Below are 23,791 nucleotides of genomic sequence, written 5' to 3'. Positions count from 1 at the left end.
TGCCATAATCTTCCAAACTTCTCCATATACGGGGAGGTGCCAGAGGATTAGTAAGTGGCAAATGTGATATTTTTGCTCAAAAAAGGTTAAAGGACATTCCTGATAACTACAGTCAATTTAACATCAGTGGTGATTGCTTCTAAAACCTCAATCAGGAGAAAAAAATAGATCAACAGACACTTGTCAAGGTTTGAATTAATTCAGGAGTTTGAGTAATCTAATTACATTTTTTGATGAACTAACAGAAGGTTGATGAATTGGAGGGTCAGTGTCAGCTTGGATAAAACATTGGCTCAAGGACTGAAAACAGCGAGTCGTGGTAAATGGTTGTTTTTCAGACTGGAGGATGGTAGATAGTGGTGTTCCCCGAGGGTCAATGCTAGGACCACAGCTTTTATCATATTTATGAAAATGACTTAGATATTGCAATAGACAATAAAATTTCAAAAATTGCTGATGATACCAAACTTGAAGTTGTGGCTAATAATGATACCACCAATCAATTGCAGCAGGACATAGATAAGTTAGCAGAATGGGCAGAGAAGTGGCAGATAAAATTTAATACAGAGAAGTATGAGGTGAGGCATTTTGGTAGAAGAGATGGGAGAGACAATATAGACTAGAGTGTGCAGGAACAGAGGGACCCGGGGGTGCATATGCATAAATCTGTGAAGGTGGCAAGACATATTGAGAGAGTCGTTAATAAAGTTTATGGGATCTTGGGTTTCATAACTAGAGGCATTGAGTACAACAGCAGGGAAGTTATGCTGAACCATTATAAAGCTCTGATTAGGCCACAATGAGGGTATTGTGTTCAGTTCTGGTCACCACACATTCGGAAGGAAGTGAGAGGGCGGAGTGTGCGAGGTTGTGGGGGGGGGGGGTGGTGGTAGAGAGAACGGGAGTGTCCCCCATTGGTCAAACAGCATGCAGCGTCCCATTGGCCAAACGCCTTGAGAGGCACCCCCTCCATTGGCCAGAGGGTGCAGGAGGTTTCCCGCCGAGTGGACAGTGCGGGGGGTTTCCCGCCGAGTGGACAGTGCGGGGGGTTTCCCGCCGAGTGGACAGTGCGGGGGGTTTCCCGCCGAGTGGACAGTGCGGGGGGTTTCCCGCCGAGTGGACAGCGCGGGGGGTTTCCCGCCGAGTGGACAGTGCGGGGGGTTTCCCACCGAGCGGACAGTGCGGGAGACTGGCCATTAATCAGAGGGTGAGGGGCATCTCATGGTCCGTGGGTTTAGAAATTAGTCGGTGTTAAACTGACCTCTGCTTGAAGTTTATCTTACCTTGAATTTCCCAGAGTTCCAGATCCAAATTGTGAGTTCCGATCAAGGAATTCCCGCAATCCATTCAGTTCAAGCAGAATGTTGGCCAGAGACTTTGCAGGAACACTGCTTTCAAACTGCAGGAGATAATTCACAAACTAGTATCCAACAAGCATGCAATCATTGAGATTGATGGTCATTTACTGCAAAGGAGACCAATCAGCCCATCGATTCCAGCTCTCCATGGAACGATGCTCGACTGTGCTAGTCCCAATCCCCTGCTTGATCCCCATAGCCCGGCAAGTCTATTTCTCTCAGGTGGCCATCCAACTCTGGTGCAAACTGTGGCACTGGTCGCGGACAGAGGGGCTCGGTCCGGCACTGGTCGCAGACAGAGGGGCTCGGTCCGGCACTGGTCGCAGACAGAGGGGCTCGGTCCGGCACTGGTCGCAGACAGAGGGGCTCGGTCCGGCACTGGTCGCAGACAGAGGGGCTCGGTCCGGCACTGGTCGCAGACAGAGGGGCTCGGTCCGGCACTGGTCGCAGACAGAGGGGCTTGGTCCGGCACTGGTCACTGTACAGAGGGGCTCGGTCCTGCACTGGTCACTGTACAGAGGGGCTCGGTCCGGCACTGGTCACTGCACAGAGGGGCTCGGTCCTGCACTGGTCACTGCACAGAGGGGCTCGGTCCTGCACTGGTCACTGCACAGAGGGGCTCGGTCCGGCACTGGTCACTGACCAGAGGGGCTCGGTCCGGCACTGGTCACTGTCCAGAGGGGCTCGGTCCGGCACTGGTCACTGTCCAGAGGGGCTCGGTCCGGCACTGGTCACTGTCCAGAGGGGCTCGGTCCGGCACTGGTCACTGTCCAGAGGGGCTCGGTCCGGCACTGGTCACTGTCCAGAGGGGCTGGGTCCGGCACTGGTCACTGTCCAGAGGGGCTGGGTCCGGCACTGGTCACTGTCCAGAGGGGCTGGGTCCGGCACTGGTCACTGTCCAGAGGGGCTGGGTCCGGCACTGGTCACTGTCCAGAGGGGCTGGGTCCGGCACTGGTCACTGTCCAGAGGGGCTCGGTCCGGCACTGGTCACTGTCCAGAGGGGCTGGGTCCGGCACTGGTCACTGTCCAGAGGGGCTCGGTCCGGCACTGGTCACTGTCCAGAGGGGCTGGGTCCGGCACTGGTCACTGTCCAGAGGGGCTGGGTCCGGCACTGGTCACTGTCCAGAGGGGCTGGGTCCGGCACTGGTCACTGTCCAGAGGGGCTGGGTCCGGCACTGGTCACTGTCCAGAGGGGCTGGGTCCGGCACTGGTCACTGTCCAGAGGGGCTGGGTCCGGCACTGGTCACTGTCCAGAGGGGCTGGGTCCGGCACTGGTCACTGTCCAGAGGGGCTGGGTCCGGCACTGGTCACTGTCCAGAGGGGCTCGGTCCGGCACTGGTCACTGTCCAGAGGGGCTCGGTCCGGCACTGGTCACTGTCCAGAGGGGCTCGGTCCGGCACTGGTCACTGTCCAGAGGGGCTCGGTCCGGCACTGGTCACTGTCCAGAGGGGCTCGGTCCGGCACTGGTCACTGTCCAGAGGGGCTCGGTCCGGCACTGGTCACTGTCCAGAGGGGCTCGGTCCGGCACTGGCCACTGTCCAGAGGGGCTCGGTCCGGCACTGGCCACTGTCCAGAGGGGCTCGGTCCGGCACTGGCCACTGTCCAGAGGGGCTCGGTCCGGCACTGGCCACTGTCCAGAGGGGCTCGGTCCGGCACTGGCCACTGTCCAGAGGGGCTCGGTCCGGCACTGGCCACTGTCCAGAGGGGCTCGGTCCGGCACTGGTCACTGTCCAGAGGGGCTCGGTCCGGCACTGGTCACTGTCCAGAGGGGCTCGGTCCGGCACTGGCCACTGTCCAGAGGGGCTCGGTCCGGCACTGGCCACTGTCCAGAGGGGCTCGGTCCGGCACTGGCCACTGGCCAGAGGGGCTCGGTCCGGCACTGGCCACTGGCCAGAGGGGCTCGGTCCGGCACTGGCCACTGGCCAGAGGGGCTCGGTCCGGCACTGGTCACTGGCCAGAGGGGCTCGGTCCGGCACTGGTCACTGGCCAGAGGGGCTCGGTCCGGCACTGGTCACTGGCCAGAGGGGCTCGGTACGGCACTGGTCACTGTCCAGAGGGGCTCGGTCCGGCACTGGTCACTGTCCAGAGGGGCTCGGTCCGGCACTGGTCACTGTCCAGAGGGGCTCGGTCCGGCACTGGTCACTGTCCAGAGGGGCGCGGTCCGGCACTGGTCACTGTCCAGAGGGGCTCGGTCCGGCACTGGTCACTGTCCAGAGGGGCTGGGTCCGGCACTGGTCACTGTCCAGAGGGGCTCGGTCCGGCACTGGTCACTGTCCAGAGGGGCTCGGTCCGGCACTGGTCACTGTCCAGAGGGGCTCGGTCCGGCACTGGTCACTGTCCAGAGGGGCTCGGTCCGGCACTGGTCACTGTCCAGAGGGGCTCGGTCCGGCACTGGTCACTGTCCAGAGGGGCTCGGTCCGGCACTGGTCACTGTCCAGAGGGGCTCGGTCCGGCACTGGTCACTGTCCAGAGGGGCTCGGTCCGGCACTGGTCACTGTCCAGAGGGGCTCGGTCAGGCACTGGTCACTGTACAGAGGGGCTCGGTCCGGCACTGGTCACTGTACAGAGGGGCTCGGTCCGGCACTGGTCACTGTACAGAGGGGCTCGGTCCGGCACTGGTCACTGTACAGAGGGGCTCGGTCCGGCACTGGTCACTGGACAGAGGGGTTCGGTCCGGCATTGGTCACTGGACAGAGTAGCTCGGTCCGGCACTGGTCACTTTACAGAGGGGCTCAGTCTGGCACTGGTCGCTGGACAAAGGGGTTCAGTCTGGCACTGGTCACTGTACAGAGGGGCTCGGTCCGGCACTGGTCACTGTACAGAGGGGTTCGGTCCGGCACGGGTCGCGGACAGAGGGGCCCGGTCCAGCACTGGTCACTGCACAGAGGGGCACGGTGCAGCACTGGTCACTGCACAGAGGGGCTCGGTGCGGCACTGGTCACTGAACAGAGGGGCTCGGTGCGGCACTGGTCACTGAACAGAGGGGCTCGGTGCGGCACTGGTCACCGAACAGAGGGGCTCGGTCCGGCACTGGTCACTGAACAGAGGGGCTCGGTCCGGCACTGGTCACTGTACAGAGGGGCTCGGTCCGGCACTGGTCACTGTACAGAGGGGCTCGGTCCGGCACTGGTCACTGTACAGAGGGGCTCGGTCCGGCACTGGTCACTGTACAGAGGGGCTCGGTCCGGCACTGGTCACTGGACAGAGGGGTTCGGTCCGGCATTGGTCACTGGACAGAGTAGCTCGGTCCGGCACTGGTCACTTTACAGAGGGGCTCAGTCTGGCACTGGTCGCTGGACAAAGGGGTTCAGTCTGGCACTGGTCACTGTACAGAGGGGCTCGGTCCGGCACTGGTCACTGTACAGAGGGGTTCGGTCCGGCACGGGTCGCGGACAGAGGGGCCCGGTCCAGCACTGGTCACTGCACAGAGGGGCACGGTGCAGCACTGGTCACTGCACAGAGGGGCTCGGTGCGGCACTGGTCACTGAACAGAGGGGCTCGGTGCGGCACTGGTCACTGAACAGAGGGGCTCGGTGCGGCACTGGTCACCGAACAGAGGGGCTCGGTCCGGCACTGGTCACTGAACAGAGGGGCTCGGTCCGGCACTGGTCACTGTACAGAGGGGCTCGGTCCGGCACTGGTCACTGTACAGAGGGGCTCGGTCCGGCACTGGTCACTGTACAGAGGGGCTCGGTCCGGCACTGGTCACTGTACAGAGGGGCTCGGTCCGGCACTAGTCACTGTACAGAGGGGCTCGGACTGGCAGTGTTAACAAGATAGTATATAGTTGCGCAAATACGATAAACGTGTTACTATTTAGACATACAAAGACGCCGAGCTCTCTGTAAACAAAGCTCGACCTGGCATCTTAAATGCCAGCAACAATATACAACAAGTCTGATGCTGGCCGGAGGAGTGCCAGTCTGCGGTTCTCTCGTTGTGTCAGTGCACGCTGAGTCATAGAGTCATACAGCACAGAAACAGGACCTTCAGCCCATCATGTCTGTGCTGGCCATCAAGCATAGGGTGGCACAGTGGCGAGCACCGCAGCATCACAGCTCCAGGGACCCAGGTTCGATTCTGGGTACTGCCTGTGTGGAGTTTGCAAGTTCTCCCTGTGTCTGCGTGGGTTTTCGCCGGGTGCTCCGGTTTTCTCCCACATCCATAAGACTTGCAGGTGATAGGTAAATTGGCCATTGTAAATTGCCCCGAGTGTAGGGAGGTGATAGAGAATATGGGATTACTGTAGGGTTAGTATAAATGGGTGGTTGTTGGTCGGCACAGACTCGGTGGGCCAAAGGGCCTGTTTCAGTGCTGTATCTCTAAATAAAATAAAATAATAAAGGCAAGTATCCCGTATGCCTTCCTAACCACCTTATCTACCTGTGCTGCTGCCTTCAGTGATCTATGGACAAGTACACCAAGGTCCCTTTGACCCTCTGTACTTCCTAGGGTCCTACTATCCATTGTATATTCCCTTGCCTTGTTAGTCCTCCCAAAATGCATCGCCTCACACTCCTCAGGATTAAATTCCATTTGCCACTGCTCCGCCCATCTTACCAGCCCATCTATATCGTCCTGTAATCTAAGGTATTCCTCCTCACGATTTGTCGACACCACCAATTTTCATGTCATCTGCGAACCGACTGATCATACCTCCTATAGTCACGTCTAAATCATTATTGTACACTACAAACAGCAAGGGTCCCAGCACCGATCCCTGTGGTACACTACTGGTCACAGGCTTCCAATCGCAAAAACAACCCTTGACCATTACCCTCTACCTCTTGCCACTAAACCAATTTTGGATCCAATTTGCCAAATTGCCCTGGATCCCATGGGCTCTTACCTTCTTAACCAATCTCCCATGCGGGACCTAATCAAAAGCCTTACTGAAATCCATGGAGACTACATCAACTGCTTTACACATCTAGTCACCTCAAGTTAGAAAGACACGATCTCCCCCTGTCAAAGCCATGCTGACTATCCCTGATTAATCCCCGCCTCTCCAAGAGGAGATTAATCTTGTCCTTCAGAATTCTTTCCAATATTTTCCCAACCACTGATGTTAGACTCACCTGCCTGTAATTACCTGGTTTATCCCTGCTACCCTTCTTGAATAATGGTACCACATTCACTGTCCTCCAATCCTCTGGTACCTCTCCTGTGGCCAGAGGATTTGAAAATTTGTGTCAATGCCCCTCAAGTAATCATTTAAAACCTCACCTATGTCCTCCAGCTCCACACACATTTGCCACTTTGGTCCCTAATGGACCCTACTCTTTCCCTGGTTATCCTCTTACCCTTAATATACTTATAAAATGCCTTAGGATTTTCCTTTATCTTGCCCGCCAGTGTTTTTTCATGTCCCCTCTTCGCTCTCCTAATTACTTTTCTTATGTACCCCCCTACACTTGCTATACTCCTCTAGTGCCTCCACTGTTTTCGCGCTCCAAATTTGCTACAAGCCTCCTTTTTTTTCCTGATCCAATCCTCTATTTACCTTGACATCCAGGGTTCCCTGGACTTGTTGGTCCTACCCTTTACCTTAACGGGTACATGTTGGCTCTGAACTCTCACTATTTCCTCTTTGAATAACTCCCACTGATATGATGTAGACTTTCCTACAAGTAGCTGCTCCCAAACTACTTTGGCCAAATTCTGTTTTATCAAATTGAAATCGGCCTTGCCCCAATTCAGTACCTTTATTTCTGGTTCATCTTCGTCCTTTTCCATAAACTACCTCAAATCTTAGAGGTATGGGCACTATCCCCGAAATGCTTCCCCACTGACACTTCTACCACTTGTCCGGCTTCATTCCCTAGGATTAGGTCCAGTACTGCCCCTTCTCTTGTAGGACTTTCTGCAGACTGACTCAAAAATCTCTCCTGGATGCACTTGAAGAATTCCACCCCATTTAAGCCTTTTGCACTAAGACTATCAGAGTTAATATCGGGGAAGTTGAAATCCCCTACTATTATTAGAACATTAGAACATTACAGCGCAGTACAGGCCCTTCGGCCCTCGATGTTGCGCCGACCATCTGACCTACACTATTCCATTTTCATCCATATGTCTATCCAATGACCACTTAAATTCCCTTAAAGTTGGCGAGTCTACTACTGTTGCAGGCAGGGCGTTCCACGCCCCTACTACTCTCTGCGTAAAGAAACTACCTCTGACATCTGTCCTATATCTTTCACCCCTCAACTTAAAGCTATGTCCCCTCGTGTTTGCCATCATCATCCGAGGAAAAAGACTCTCACTATCCACCCTATCTAACCCTCTGATTATCTTGTATGTCTTTATTAAGTCACCTCTCCTCCTCCTTCTCTCTAACGAAAACAACCTCAAGTCCCTCAGCCTTTCCTCCTAAGACCTTCCTTCCATACCAGGCAACATCCTAGTAAATCTCCTCTGCACCCTTTCCAAAGCTTCCACATCCTTCCTATAATGCGGTGACCAGAACTGCACGCAATACTCAAGGTGCGGCCTCACCAGAGTTTTGTACAGCTGCATCATGACCTCGTGGCTCCGAAACTCGATCCCCCTACTAATAAAAGCTAACACACCATATGCCTTCTTAACAGCCCTATTAACCTGGGTAGCAACCTTCAGGGATTTATGTACCTGGACACCAAGATCTCTCTGCTCATCTACACTACCAAGAATCTTCCCATTAGCCCAGTACTCTGCATTGCTGTTACTCCTTCCAAAGTGAATCACCTCACACTTCTCCGCATTAAACTCCATTTGCCATCTCACAGCCCAGCTCTGCAGCCTATCTATGTCCCTCTGTACCCTACAACACCCTTCGACACTATCCACAACTCCACCGACCTTCGTGTCATCCGCAAATTTACTAACCCACCCTTCTACACCCTCATCCAGGTCATTTATAAAAATGACAAACAGCAGTGGCCCCAAAACAGAACCTTGCGGTACACCACTAGTAACTAAACTCCAGGATGAACATTTGCCATCAACCACCACCCTCTGTCTTCTTTCAGCTAGCCAATTTCTGATCCAAAGCTCTAAATCACCTTCAACCCCATACTTCCGTATTTTCTGCAATAGCCTACCGTGGGGAACCTTATCAAACGCCTTACTGAAATCCATATACACCACATCCACGGCTTTACCCTCATCCACCTGTTTGGTCACCTTCTCGAAAAACTCAATAAGGTTTGTGAGGCACGACCTACCTTTCACAAAACCGTGCTGACTATCGCAAATGAACTTATTCTTTTCAAGATGATTATAAATCCTATCTCTTATAACCCTTTCCAACATTTTACCCACAACCGAAGTAAGGCTCACAGGTCTATAATTACCAGGGCTGTCTCTACTCCCCTTCTTGAACAAGGGGACAACATTTGCTATCCTCCAGTCCTCCGGCACTACTCCTGTCGACAATGACGACATAAAGATCAACAACAACGGCTCTGCAATCTCCTCCCTGGCTTCCCAGAGAATCCTAGGATAAATCCCATCTGGCCCAGGGGACTTATCTATTTTCACTCTTTCCAAAATTGCTAACACCTCCTCCTTGTGAATCTCAATCCCATCTAGCCTAGTAGGCTGTATCTCAGTAATCTCCTCGGCAACATTTTCTTTCTCAACTGTAAATACTGACGAAAAATATTCATTTAACGCGTCCCCTATCTCCTCTGATTCCGCACACAACTTCCCACTACTATCCTTGATTGGCCCTGTTCTAACTCTTATCATTCTTTTATTCCTGATATACCTATAGAAAGCCTTAGGGTTTTCTTTGATCCTATCCGCCAATGACTTCTCGTGTCCTCTCCTTGCTCTTCTTAGCCCTCCCTTTAGATCCTTCCTGGCTAGCTTGTAACTCTCAAGCGCCCTAACTGAGCCTTCACGTCTCATCCTAACTTAAGCCATCCTCTTCCTCTTGACAAGCGCTTCAACTTCTTGAGTAAACCACGGCTCCCTCGCTCGACAACTTCCTCCCTGCCTGACAGGTACATACTTATCAAGGACACACATTAGCTGCTCCTTGAATAAGCTCCACATTTCGTTTGTGCCCATCCCCTGCAGTTTCCTTCCCCATCCTACACATCCTAAATCTTGCCTAATCGCGTCATAATTTCCTTTCCCCCAGCTATAATTCTTGCCCTGCGGTATATACCTGTCCCTGCCCATCGCTAAGGTAAACCTAACCGAATTGTGATCACTATCGCCAAAGTGCTCACCTACATCTAAATCGAACACCTGGCCGGGTTCATTACCCAGTACCAAATCCAATGTGGCATCGCCCCTGGTTGGCCTGTCCACATACTGTGTCAGAAAACCCTCCTGCACACACTGGACAAAAACAGACCCATCTAAAGTACTCGAACTATTGTATTTCCAGTCAATATTTGGAAAGTTAAAGTCCCCCATAACCACTACCCTGTTACTTTCGCTCCTGTCGAGAATCATCTTCGCTATCCTTTCCTCTACATCTCTGGAACTATTCGGAGGTCTATAGAAAACTCCCAACAGGGTGACCTCTCCTCTCCTGTTTCTAACCTCGGCCCATACTACCTCAGTAGACGAGTCCTCAAACGTCCTTTCTGCCGCTGTAATACTTTCCTTGATTAACAATGCCACACCCCCCCCTCTTTTACTCTCTTCTCTGTTCTTACTGAAACATCTAAATCCCGGAACCTGCAACATCCATTCCTGCCCCTGCTCTACCCATGTCTCTGAAATGGCCACAACATCAGGATCCCAGGTACCAACCCATGCTGCAAGCTCACCCACCTTATTCCGGATGCTCCTGGCGTTGAAGTAGACACACTTTAAACCAAGTTCTTGCTTGCCAGTGCCCTCTTGCGTCCCTGTAACCTTATCCCCTACCTCACTACTCTCAACAGCCTGTCCACTGGAACTACAATTTAGGTTCCCATTCCCCTGCTGATTTAGTTTAAACCCCCCCGAAGAGCACTAACAAATCTCCCCCCCAGGATATTGGTACCCCTCTGGTTCAGGTGAAGACCATCCTGTTTGTAGAGGTCCCACCTACCCCAGAAAGAGCCCCAATTATCCAGGAAACCAAAACCCTCCCTCCTACACCATCCCTGCAGCCACGCGTTCAACTCCTCTCTCTCCCTGTTCCTCTCTTCGCTAGCACGCGGCACGGGCAACAACCCAGAGATAACAACTCTGGTTGTTCTCGCTCTAAGCTTCCACCCTAGCTCCCTGAATTTCTGCCTTAAATCCCCATCTCTCTTCCTACCTATATCCCTATATTACCCTATTATTTTTACACCTCTCTGAGATTTGCCAACATATCTGCTCCTCTATCTCTCCCTGACTGTTTGGAGGTCTGTAATACACTCCCAGCCAAGTGATTGCCCCCTTTTTGTTTTTAAGTTCAACCCATATGGTCTCATTTGAGGAACCTTCTAAGACTTGCTTTTATTAGTAGGGGGATCGAGTTTCGGAGCCACGAGGTCATGCTGCAGCTGTACATAACTCTGGTGAGGTCGCACCTGGAGTATTGCGTGCAGTTCTGGTCACCGCATTATAGGAAGGATGTGGAAGCTTTGGAAAGGGTGCAGAGGAGATTTACTAGGATGTTGCCTGGTATGGAGGGAAGGTCTTACGAGGAAAGGCTGAGGGACTTGAGGTTGTTTTCGTTGGAGAGAAGGAGGAGGAGAGGTGACTTAATAGAGACATATAAGATAATCAGAGGGTTAGATAGGGTGGATCGTGAGAGTTTTTCCTCGGATGGTGATGGCAAACATGAGGGGACATAGCTTTAAGTTGAGGGGTGATAGATATAGGACAGATGTCAGAGGTAGTTTCTTTACTCAGAGAGTAGTAGGGGCGTGGAACGCCCTGCCTGCAACAGTAGTAGACTCGCCAACTTTAAGGGCATTTAAGTGGTCATTGGATAGACATATGGATGAAAATGGAATAGTGTAGGTCAGATGGTTTCACAGGTCGGCGCAACATCGAGGGCTGAAGGGCCTGTACTGCGCTGTAATGTTCTAATTCTAATATCATCCCTCCATACTGCAGTAATTGACACCTTGATCAACAGTGCAGTGCCACCTCCTCTGTTATCCCCTCCCCTGTCTCGCTTATAGATTCCATACCCTGGAATATTGAGCTGCCAGTCCTACTTCTCCCTCAACCATGTCTCTGTGATAGGAAATAATATCATAATCCCATGTGCTCAACGCCCTCAATTCATCTGCCTTACTGGTAAAGATTCCTTGCATTAAAAGAAGATATAATCCAGCCTTGCATTTTTCCCTTGTGCTCTGCCTTCCAGACTGACTCAGTTTCTCGTCTACATTTGACTGTGCATCACCCCTGACTGTACCTCCACTCTGTATCCCATTCCTCTGCCAAATTAGTTTAACCCCCCAACAGCACTAGCAAACCTCCCAGCAAGGATGTCCCGGTCCCGTTCCGGTTCAAGTGCAACCCATCCAACTTGTACAAGTCCCACCTTTGCAGAAACAGACCCAGTGATCCAGGAAACTCAAGTCCTCCCTCCTGCACCATCTCCTGAGCCATGCATTCATCTGCTCTGTCCTGCTATTCCTATACTCACTAGCACGTGGCACAGGGAGTAATCCAGAGATTACAACCTTTGAGGTCCTGCTTTTTAATCTGGTACCTAGCTCCCTAAATTCTTGTTGCAGGACCTCATCCCTCTTTCCACCTATGTTGTTGGTACCAATGTGTACCACGACCTCTGACTGTTCACCCTCCCCCTTCAGAATATCTCGCAGCTGCTCCGTGGCATCCTTGACCCTAGCACCAGGGAGGCAACAACCATCCTGGAGTCACGCTTGCGGCCATTGAAAAGCCTATCTGTACCTGTTACAATAGAATCACCTATTACTGTAGCTCTCCCACTCCTTTTTCTCCCCTCCTGCACAGCTGAGCCACCTGTGGTGCCACAGACTTGGCTCTTGCTGCAATCCCCTGAGAAGCTATCTCCCCCAACAGTATTCAAAACGGAATATCTATAGGAGAGGGAGATGGACCCAGGGGACTCCTGCACTACCTGCCTAGTTCTTCTACTCTGCCTGGCGGTCACCCATTCCCTTCCTGCCTGAGCAGTCTTTACCTGCGGTGTGACCAACTCCTTGTACCTGCTATCCACGATGCTCTCAAACTCGCAGATGCTCCACAATGTCTCCAGCCACCGCTCCAGATGCGAAACGCGGATTTCAAGTAGCTGCAACTGGAGACACTTCCTGCACACGTGTTCCCCCTGGCCACTGGAAGTGTCCCTGACTTCCCAAATTGCACAGGAGGAGCATTCCACGTTGCCGAGTTGCCCTGCCATGACTGACCCTTAATTTATCCCCTTAAATTACCCAACAATTAGATTATTTACACTGATGATCTTGATACCTGACAAGAAAAAACACTACCTACTATATTTCAAAAGAGGAAAAAAAAAACTACAAGTGACACCACGGGAGATCTGTAAGCTGATTGGTTGGTAAGTAACAGCTGTTATTACCTGCAAATAGCTTAAAAATCAGGGAGAAAAAGTTATTCTTAAAACCCTCAAATGGCTACCTTGTAAGTGATAAGGTTAGTACTAGGGTTTTGTTTTATTATTATAATTTATTAATAATAACTAATTAGAATCGTGCTGTTTGGACACAGTGAGGCTGTGAGTTGTGTGTCAGGGATTTTACTGACTGGGGAAGCAGGGTGCAGGGAAGCAGCTGATTGGTAAGTAGGTTCAGGCAAGCTTTTCTACTATTTATACTACTGCAGTCCGTTAGCTTCAAAAGTAAAGGTAAGGACTTTAGATTGTAGTGGGTAATGTTTGGAGTAGAATAAGGCCCCGAGCGTAATTGGTATTATTAATTAAAGGGAGTAACCAAGTAATCTGAAGGTAAGTCATGGCAGGACAGTTCGCACCTGTGATATGCTCATCCTGCGCTATGTGGGAAATCAGGGATGCTTCCAGTGTCCTTGATGACCATGTGTGCAGGAAGTTTATCCGTCTGCAGCTACTGACTACCCGCATTACGGAGCTGGAGCTGCAGGTGGATTCACTGTGGAGCATCCGCGATGCTGAGATCGGCGTGGATAGCACGTTTGGTGAGGTGGTCACACCGCAGGCAAACGTTGCAAAGGTAGAAAGGGAATGGGTGACCACCAGGCGGAGTAGAGGAAGGCAGGTCGTGCAGGAGTCCCCTGTGGCCATCCCCCTCTCTAACAGATATACCGCTTTGGATATTATTGGGGGAGATAGCTCAGGGGAAAGCAGCAAGAGCCAAGTTCATGGCACCATGGGTGGCTCTGCTGCACAGGATGGGCAGAAGAAGAGTGGCAGCGCGATAGTAATAGGGGATTCAATCGTAAGGGGGAACAGACAGGTGTTTCTGCAGCTGCAAAAGAGACTCCAGGATGGTATGTTTGCCTCCCTGGTGCTCGGGTCAAGGATGTCTCTGAGCGGCTGCAGGGCATTCTGAGGGGGGAAGGCGAGCAGCCAGTTGTCGTGGTACATATCGGTACCAAGGACAAAGTTAAAAAAAGGGATGAGGTCTTACAAGCTGAGTATAGGGAGTTAGGACGTAAATTAAAAAGTAGGACCTCAAAGGTAGTAATCTCAGGATTACTACCAGTGCCACGTGCTAGTGAGAGCAGAAATAGCAGGATGAATATGTGGCTGGAGAAATGGTGTAGGGGGGAGGAATTCAGATTCCTGGGACATTGGGACCGGTTCTGGGGAAAGTGGGACCAGTACAAGTTGGACGGGTTGCATCTAGGCAGGACCTGGACCAATTTCTTCGGTGGGGTGGTATTTGCTAGTGCTGTCGGGGAGGGTTTAAACTGGAATGGCAGGGGGATGGGAATCTGAGCAGGGAGACAGAGGAGGGGGAAACAAGGATAGAAATGAAAGGCAGAAAGGTAAGAAGCAAAAGTGGAAGGCAGAGAAAACAAGGGCGCGAAACAAATGGGGCCATAGTGCAAAATAAAGCTAAGATGACTAACAAAGTTAAAAAGACAAGTCTAAAGGCGTTGTGTCTTAATGCGCGGAGCATTCGCAATAAGGTAGATGAATTAACAGCGCAAATAGATATAAACAGTTATGATATAGTAGCGATTATGGAGACATGACTGCAGGGTGACCAAGGATGGGAACTGAACATCCAAGGGTATTCAATATTTAGGAAGGACAGGCAGAAAGGGAAAGGAGGTGGAGTAGCGTTGTTAGTAAAAGAGGAAATCAATGCAATAGTGAGGAAGGATATTAGCTCAGAGAATCCTGATGTGGAATCTGCATAGAACAAAGAACAGTACAGCACAGGAACAGGCCATTCGGCCCTCCAAGCCTGAGCCGATCCTGATGCCTGCCTAAACTAACACCTTCTGCACTTCCAGGGACCATATCCCTCTATTCCCTTCCTATTCATATATTTGTCAAGATGTCTCTTGACATCTTAGCTTTAGCCTTAACTCTTAGGTAGAGCTAAGAAACACCAAGGGGCAGAAAATATTGGTGGGGGTTGTCTATAGGCCCCCAAACAGTAGTGGAGATGTAAAGGATGACGTTAAACAGGGAATTAGAGATGCATGCAATAAGGGTACAACTGCAATCATGGGTGACTTGAATCTAAATCTAGATTGGTCAAACCAAATTAGCAATAATACTGTGGAGGAGGATTTCCTGGAGTGTGTACGTGACAGTTTTTTAGACCAATACGTTGAGAAATCAACTAGAGAACAGGCTATCCTAGACTGGGTATTGTGTAATGAGAAAGGATTAATTAACAGTCTTGTTGTGCGGGGTCCCTGGGGGAGGAGCGACCATAACATGATGGAATTCTTCATTAAGATGGAGAGTGAAGTAGTTCAATCTGAAACTAGGGTCCTGAATCTAAATAAAGGAAACTACGAAGCTATGAGCCATGAGTTGGCTATGGTAGATTAAGGAACTTTACTAAAAGGGTTGATGGTAGATAGGCAATGGATAATATTTAAAGAACATGCACATGAATTGCAACAATTATTCATTCCGGTCTGGCGCAAAAATAAAACCAGAAAGGTGGCTCAAACATGGCTTACAAAAGAAGTTAGGGATAGTATTAGATCCAAAGAGGAGGAATATAAAATTGCTAGAAAAAGGAGCAAGTCTGAGGATTGGGAGCAGTTTAGAATTCAGCAAAGGAGGACAAAGAGGTTGATTAAGTGGGGGAAAATAGAGTATGAGAGTAAACTTGCAGGGAACATAAAAACTGACTGTAAAAGCTTCTATAAATATATGAAGAGAAAAAGATTAGTGAAGACAAATGTAGGTCCCTTACAGTCAGAAACGGGGGAAATTATAATGGGGAACAAAGAAATTGAGGAACAATTAAACACATACTTTGGTTCTGTCTTCACAAAGGAGGACTCAAATAACCTCCCAGAAATGTTAGGGAACCAACGGTCTAATGAGAGGAAGGAACTAAAGGAAATCAGTATTAGTTAAAAAAAAAATAGTACTTGGGAAATTAAAGGGGTTAAAAAGCTGACAAATCCCCAGGGCCTGATAATCTACATCCCAGAGTACTGAAGGAAGTGGCCCTGGAAATATTAGATGCATTGGTGGTCATCTTCCAAAATTCTATAGACACTGGAGCAGTTCCTACAGATTGTAGGGTGGCAAATGTAACCCCACTATTTAAAAAAAGAGGGAGAGAAAAAAAAGAGAATTACGGACCAGTTAGCCTCACATCAGTAGTGGGGAAAATGCTAGAGTCTATTATAAAGGATGTGATATCAGAACACCTGGAAAGCATAAATGGGATTGGGCAAAGTCAGCATGGGTTTACAAAAGGGAAATCATGCTTAACAAATCTACTGGAGTTTTTTGAGGATGTAACTAGTAGAATAGATAAGGGAGAACCAGTGGATGTGGTGTATTTGGATTTTCAGAAGGCTTTTGATCAGGTCCCACATAAGAGGTTAGTTTGCAAAATTAAAGCACATGGGACTGGGGGTAATATACTGGCATGGATTGAGAATTGGTTGACAGACAGGAAACAGAGAGTAGGAATAAACAGGTCTTTTTTCCGGGGGGCAGGCAGTGACTAGTGGGGTACTGCAGGGATCGGTGCTTGGGCCCCAGCTATTCACAATATATATTCATGACTTCGGTGAGGGAACTAAACCTAACATTTCCAAGTTTGCAAACGACCAAAGTTGGGGGGGAATGAGAGCTGTGAGGAGGATGCAAAGAGACTCCAATGTGATTTGGACAAGTTGGGTGAGTGGGCAAATGCATGGCAGATGCAGTATAATGTGGATAAATGTGAGGTTATCCACTTTGGTTGTAAAAACAGAAAGGCAGATTATCTGAATGGTGATAGATTGGGAAAGGGGAAGGTGCAACAGGACCTGGGTGTCCTTTTACACCAGTCGCTGAAAGCAAGCATTCAGGTGCAGCAAGTAGTTAGGAAGGGGAATGGTTGTTGACCTTCTTTGCAAGAGGATTTGGGTACAGGAGCAAGGATGCCTTACTGCAGTTATACAGGGCTTTCGTGAGACCACATCTGGAGTATTGTGTGCAGTTTTGGTCTCCTTATCTGATGAAGGATGTTCTTGCCATGGAGGGAATGCAAAGAAGATTTACTAGGCTGATTCCTGGGATGGCCGGATTGACGTATGAGGAGAGATTGGGTCGACTAGGCCTATATTCACTAGAGTTTAGAAGAATGAGAGGGGATCTCATAGAAACCTATAAAATTCTAACAGCAGTAGACAGGCTAGATGCAGGGAGGATGTTCCCGATGGCTGGGGAGTCCAGAACCAGGGGTCACAGTCTCAGGATACGGGGTATGGCATTTAGAACTGAGATGAGGAGAAATTTCTTCACTCAGAGGGTGGTGAACCTGTGGAATTCTTTACCGCAGAAGGCAGTGGAGGCTAAGTCATTAAATATATTCAAGGACGCGATAGATATATTTCTTAATACCAAAGGGATCAAGGGATATGGGGAGAAAGCGGGAACAGGCCTATTCCTGCTTCTATGTTTCTATGGCCACCCAGCCAAGGGGCTTGGTGCGACACCGGCCACCGGGCCGAGGGGCTCGGTCCGACCCGGCCACGGGGCTCGGTCCTGCACTGGTCGCTGTACAAAGAGCTCATTGTGGTATTCATCTATTTATTTAATTGCACCATGAATGAGATGTATTTCATGGACTAAATATTTATTCCTTTCCTTTCTATATAAAAGTGTAGACCGCCTCCATAACTTTCTGCATGACTAGAAAACCAGGCACTCTGCAGCAACCCGGGTCTGCTTCCTGTAATATTGTACCCTCTATATCAGTGTGTACTCATCAGCACTGCCTGCAATGTGTTATGGTCTGTATTTTTTTTTTAAATTCGTTCATCGGATATGGGCATCACTGGCTAGACCAGCATTTATTGCCCATCCCCAATTGCCCTTGACCGGAGTGGCTTTTTAAGCCCCTGAGAGGGCATTTAAGAATCAACCACATTGCTGTGGGTCTGGAGACACACGTAGGTCAGACTAAAGGATTGCTACCCGACCCGAACCTGATGGGACACAACAACATGTGTCAGGTTCGGGTCGGGTCGCTCTTCCGGACCCGGCTTTCGGACTCGGGTTCAGTCAGACCAGGTCCAGGTCCGGATCCGGGTCCGACACACAGTACTACCTTTTGCTCTGCTGGGAAAAAAAGGGAAGTCGAGTAAGTAAGCGTCAAAATTTGAAAAGCCTGCCTGAGCTGGGAGTCCGGTAGTTCAAGGAGAGCAACGTGCATCCGGACTCCACAGACTCTGAGTCTGCACAGTGAGCGCCTCTATGACGTCATCGCGCTCATGCTGCCACTTCCTCCCAATCCATCCATCCAAAAGTGTTAAGTACAGTGAGTGCAGTATGGATGCAAAACAAATGCTGTCAACTGGAGAAAGTGAACATTCCGGTGGTCGGGTCAGGCTCAAGTCGTGTCAAGTCGGGTCGGGTCGGGTGCGGGAAAAAATGCAACGACTCGGGCCGGGTCCGATAGGGTTCGGGTTGGGGTTTTTTTCCCAGACACGAGCAGGCCTTTAGGTCAGACCAGGTAAAGATGGCAGATTTCCTTCCCTAAAGGACATCAGTGAACTAGATGAGTTTTGACAACAATCGATAATGGTTTCATGGTCACCATAGACAAGCTTTACAATTCCAGATATATTAATTGAATTCAAATTTCAAATCCCGTGGTGGGATTCGAACCCACGTCCTCAGAGCATCAGCCTGGGCTCTGGATTATTAGTCCAGTGACATTACCACCACGTTATCACCTCCCCGCAAGTGTATCAGTGTGTAGTCACCAGCACTGCCTGCAATTTATTACGATCTATATCAGTATGTACTCACCAGCACTGCCTGTTGCCTGTAATGGTGGATAGTCTGTTCCACTGCTATACTGCTGTCCCAGACATTCCTGAAACACAGAATACCCTCGCTTTATCTCTATCCTTGCTTCCTGTCTCAGTACATGAGGTATTTAGCCTGCATGACATGTGTCAGCACTCTCCTAATCTGTGACATCACTGAGAAACAAGATTATCCATCACAAAAATCACAGCAGTCAGTACATTCACACCTCAATGCTCAGCAAACAGGAGCTTGTAATTCAACAGGAGATATCACAGACTGGAGTATCAATCACTATAAAATGCTCACCCGTCTACCAGCTGCTGGGCTCCATTATTACAGATCACTGTACAGAGGGGCTCAGTCCGACACTGTACAGAGGGGCCTGGCACTGGTCTCTGTACAGAGGGCTCAGTGCGGCATTTACCTGTTTATTTAATTGCACCATGGCTGAATGAGACGGATTTCATGGACTAAATGTTTATTCCCATCTCAGGGATAGAGTGTAAAAAGGTAATTCACAGAAAAGGAGTGAGATATTGATTAGTGCTACTTTCCCTGCTCTTTCCACAGACTCTGTTAAGTTATCCTTATTACAAATTTTGCTTCCACCACTGTTTCTGGTTAGGAATTCCACTTCTTAATTACATTTTGCATCAAGAAATTTCTCCTCCATTCTTCCAGTGAGCATGAGCTGAGGCTCAATTGATTAGCCTGAGTTAGAAGTTCGGAGGTTCAGGTTCCACTCCGCAGACCTGAGCATAAAATCTCGCAAGACCATCATTTATTCCAAATCCCCAAGGCCATGAGAGGGCAGTTTACAGTCAAACACATTGGTGCGTGGGACTGAACTGTCTAAGAATACCAGGTTCCCCTCCCGAAAGGTCAGCAGTGAACCAACTGGGTTTCTACGACAATCCAACAGGTTCATGGTCAATTTTGCTGATGCCAGCTTTTAATTTTTTGGAAAAAAAAAACAGAATTCAAATTCGCAAACTGCTAACTTGGGACTTGAACTCCTGTTCCTTAGGTTATGTTTTCAGGGAGCAGGCTTACTGTTCTAGGAACATAAACTACTGCCTTACTATACCCATATGCATTACAGCAAAGTAATAAAGGCATTAATTCAGTGTGTTACAGAACAGAAATGGGATATGGAAAGAGTGTTACCATAGGAACAGGGAATAGGAACAGCGTGTGTTACAGTACAGAAATGGTCATGAAAATAGGATAGTGTTAACAGAGTGTGAAAGTCTGAAATCTGGTGCAAGTGGGAATTCTCTGGTATTTCTGAAACTAAAATTTAGTTTAACACCCAGAATTTGACTTAAAGTTGTTAAAAATTGCAAAGGAACTGCAAACTAGTTATGTTTGTCAGGTTGATGAAGGCAATGCCAATGATATGGTGAACATGGACTTCCAGAAGGCATTTGATACAGTGCAGCACAACAGACAGGTGAGCAAAGGTGTAGATGATGGAATACAGCCAACATGGATACGGAATTGGCCGAGTGGCAGGAAGCAGAAAGTAGTGGTTAATGGATGTTTTTCGGACTGGAGGAAGGTTTGTAGTGGAGTTCCCCAGAGGTGAGTGTTGGGACCTTTGTTCTTTCTGATATATATCAATGACCTAGACCTTGGGGTACAGGTCACAATTTCAAAGTTTGCAGATGATACGAAACTTGGAAACATTATGAACTGTGAAGAGGATAGTCCAGAACTTCAAAAGGACAGAGACAAGTTGGTGGAAAGGGCAGATAGGTGATAAATGAAATCGAATGCAGAGAAATGTGAAGTCATTCATTTTGGTAGAAAGAAATCTTTGCATCCTCATTGGCTACAGGTGAGGTCCCAGAGGACTGGAGAATAGCCAATGTTGTTCCTTTGTTTAAGAAGGGTAGCAAGGATAATCCAGGAAGTTACATCAGTGGTAGGGAAATTATTAGAGAGGATTCTTCGGGACAGGATTTACTCCCATTTGGAAACAAATGAACTTATTAGCAAGGCAGCATGGCTTTGTGAACGGGAGGTTGTGTCTCACTAACTTGATTGAGTTTTTTGAGGAAGTGACGAAGATCATTGATGAAGGAAGGGCAGTGGATGTTATCTCCATGGACTTCAGTAAAGCCTTTGACAAGGTCCCTCATGGCAGACTGGTACAAAAGGTGAAGTCACACGGGATCAGAGGTGAGCTGGCAAGATGGATACAGAACTGGCTCGGTCATAGAAGACAGAGGGTAGCAGTGGAAGGGTGCTTTTCTCAATGGAGGGCTGTTACTAGTGGTGTTCCGCAGGGATCAGTGCTGGGACTTTTGCTCTTTGTAGTATATATAAATGATTTGGAGGAAAATGTAGCTGGTCTGATGAGTAGGTTTGCGGATGACACAAAGGTTAGTGAGTTGCGGATAGTGATGAGGATTGTCAGAGGATACAGCAGGATATAGATCGGTTGGAGACTTGGGCGGAGAAATGGCAGATGGAGTTTAATCCGGACAAATGTGAGGTAATGCATTTTGGAAGGTCTAATACAGGTGGGAAGTATACAGTAAATGGCAGAACCCTTAGGAGCATTGACAGGCAGACAGATCTGGGCGTATAGGTCCACAGGTCACTGAAAGTGGAAACGCAGGTGGATAAGGTAGTCAAGAAGGCATACGGCATGCTTGCCTTCATCGTTCGGGGCATAGAGTATAAAAATAGGCAAGTCATGCAGCAGCTGTACAGAACTTTAGTTAGGCCACACTTAGAATATTGCGTGCAATTCTGGTCGCCACACTACCAGAAGGACGTGGAGGTTTTGGAGAGGGTACAGAAGAGGTTTACCAGGATGTTGCCTGGTCTGGAGGGCATTAGCTATGAGGAGATGTTGGATAAACTCGGATTGTTTTCACTGGAACGACGGAGGTGGAGGGGCGACATGATAGAGATTGACAAAGTTATGAGCGGCATGGACAGAGTGGATAGTCAGAAGCTTTTTCCCAGGGTGGAAGAGTCAGTTACTAGGGGACATAGGTTTAAGGTGAGAGGGGCAAAGTTTAGAGGGGATGTGCGAGGCAAGTTCTTTACACAGAGGGTGGTGAGTGCCTGGAACTTGTTGCCGGGGGAGGTGGTGGAAGCAGGTACGATAGCGACGTTTAAGAGGCATCTTGACAAATACATGAATAGGATGGGAATAGAGGGATACAGACCCCGGAAGTGCAGAAGGTTTTAGTTTATGCAGGCATCAAGTCGGCGCAGGCTTGGAGGGCCGAATGGCCTGTTCCCGTGCTGTACTGTTCTTTGTTCTCTGAAAGATTGGACAGTCTAGGCTTGTATCTGCTTATTTCGAAGAGTAAGAGGCGACTTGATTGAAACATAAAAGATTTTGAGGGGTCTTGACAGGGTGGATGTGGAAAGGATGTTTTCCCTTGTGGGAGAATCTGAACTAGGTGTCACTGTTTAAAAATAAGCCCATTTCAGACAGAGATGAGGAGAAATATTTTTCTCTCAGAGGGTCGTGAATCTTTGGAATTCTCTTCCTCAAAAGGTGGCGGAAGTAGAGTCTTTGAATATTTTTAAGGCAGAGGTAGAGGTAGATAGATTCTTGATTATCATGGGGGAGAAAGGTTATCGGGGGAAGGCAGAAATGTGGAGTAATCAGTTCAGTCACTAAGTTATTGAATGGCAAAGCAGGCTGAAAGGCAGAAAGGCGTTTCCTGCACCGAATTAGTATGTTCTTATGTATTTATAGTGCATTACAGTACTAAAACAGGGTAGAGAATCAGAGTGTGTTACAGAAATAGGATATAGAATTGGTGTGTTACTTTACGGGGTTACGGTGTTTCAAATGGGAAAGTAACCTGAGGAGAATGCTGAGAAACATACCCCATGATCCTGGTGAAGTAGATACAGATGCCGTTATGCTTTCCAGAAAAAACCACTTCTGGTCCAGACATGGTGGTGACCGGGGGTAGAGAAACACCACTGTAGAGTCCAGGGCTTCCAGGGGAGAAAAGAGGGGTTGACATTCCGACAGGCCTCAAACCTGAGAGAGAGGGCGGAGGGAAGGAGAGGACGGGGGGGGGGGGGGGTAGGAGAGGACGGGGGAGGGTAGGAGAGGACGGGGGGGGGGGGTAGGAGAGGGGGGGGGAGGGGGGGTAGGAGAGGGGGGGGGAGGGGGGGGGTAGGAGAGGACGGGGGGGGGGGTAGGAGGGGGGGGAGGAGAGTGCGGGGGGGGGGTAGGAGAGTGCGGGGGGGGGGTAGGAGAGTGCGGGGGGGGGTAGGAGAGTGCGGGGGGGGGGTAGGAGAGTGCGGGGGGGGGGTAGGAGAGTGCGGGGGGGGGGGGGGTAGGAGAGGACGGGGGGGGGGGGGGGGTAGGAGAGGACGGGGGGGGGGGTAGGAGAGGACGGGGGGGGGGGAGGAGAGGACGGGGGGGGGGAGGAGAGGACGGGGGGGGGGAGGAGAGGACGGGGGGGGGGGGTAGGAGAGGACGGGGGGGGGGGGTAGGAGAGTGCGGGGGGGGGGTAGGAGAGTGCGGGGGGGGGGGGGTAGGAGAGTGCGGGGGGGGGGGTAGGAGAGTGCGGGGGGGGGGTAGGAGAGTGCGGGGGGGGGTAGGAGAGTGCGGGGGGGGTTAGGAGAGTGCGGGGGGGGGTAGGAGAGTGCGGGGGGGGGGGGTAGGAGAGTGCGGGGGGGGGTAGGAGAGTGCGGGGGGGGGTAGGAGAGTGCGGGGGGGGTTAGGAGAGTGCGGGGGGGGGTAGGAGAGTGCGGGGGGGGGGGGGGTAGGAGAGGACGGGGGGGGGGGAGGAGAGTGCGGGGGGGGGTAGGAGAGGACGGGGGGGGGGGGTAGGAGAGTGCGGGGGGTTAGGAGAGTGCGGGGGGGGGGGTAGGAGAGTGCGGGGGGGGGTAGGAGAGGACGGGGGGGGGGGTAGGAGAGGACGGGGGGGGGTAGGAGAGTGCGGGGGGGGGGGGTAGGAGAGGACGGGGGGGGGGGGTAGGAGAGGACGGGGGGGGGGGTAGGAGAGGACGGGGGGGGGGGAGGAGAGTGCGGGGGGGGGGTAGGAGAGTGCGGGGGGGGGGTAGGAGAGTG

General features: G+C 50.4%; 1 protein-coding gene across 2 annotated transcripts in view; it reads right to left on the bottom strand.

The window, feature by feature from the left end:
- The window catches only part of nup155 (nucleoporin 155), a 560,589-nt gene that overhangs the window by 267,750 nt on the left and 269,048 nt on the right, over nt 1-23,791 (bottom strand). For both annotated transcript variants that reach the window (XM_068029070.1, XM_068029071.1), the window contains 3 exons: nt 22,591-22,750; nt 18,727-18,793; nt 1,284-1,399 (listed from right to left, as the gene is read on the bottom strand). In XM_068029070.1, coding sequence (XP_067885171.1) covers nt 1,284-1,399; nt 18,727-18,793; nt 22,591-22,750 — 343 coding nt within the window. The remainder of the gene's footprint in view (nt 1-1,283; nt 1,400-18,726; nt 18,794-22,590; nt 22,751-23,791) is intronic.

The sequence above is a fragment of the Heterodontus francisci genome, chromosome 4 (genome assembly GCF_036365525.1).
Source record: "Heterodontus francisci isolate sHetFra1 chromosome 4, sHetFra1.hap1, whole genome shotgun sequence".
Classification (NCBI taxonomy): domain Eukaryota; kingdom Metazoa; phylum Chordata; class Chondrichthyes; order Heterodontiformes; family Heterodontidae; genus Heterodontus; species Heterodontus francisci.
This window is presented reverse-complemented; position numbering and strand designations above follow the sequence as displayed.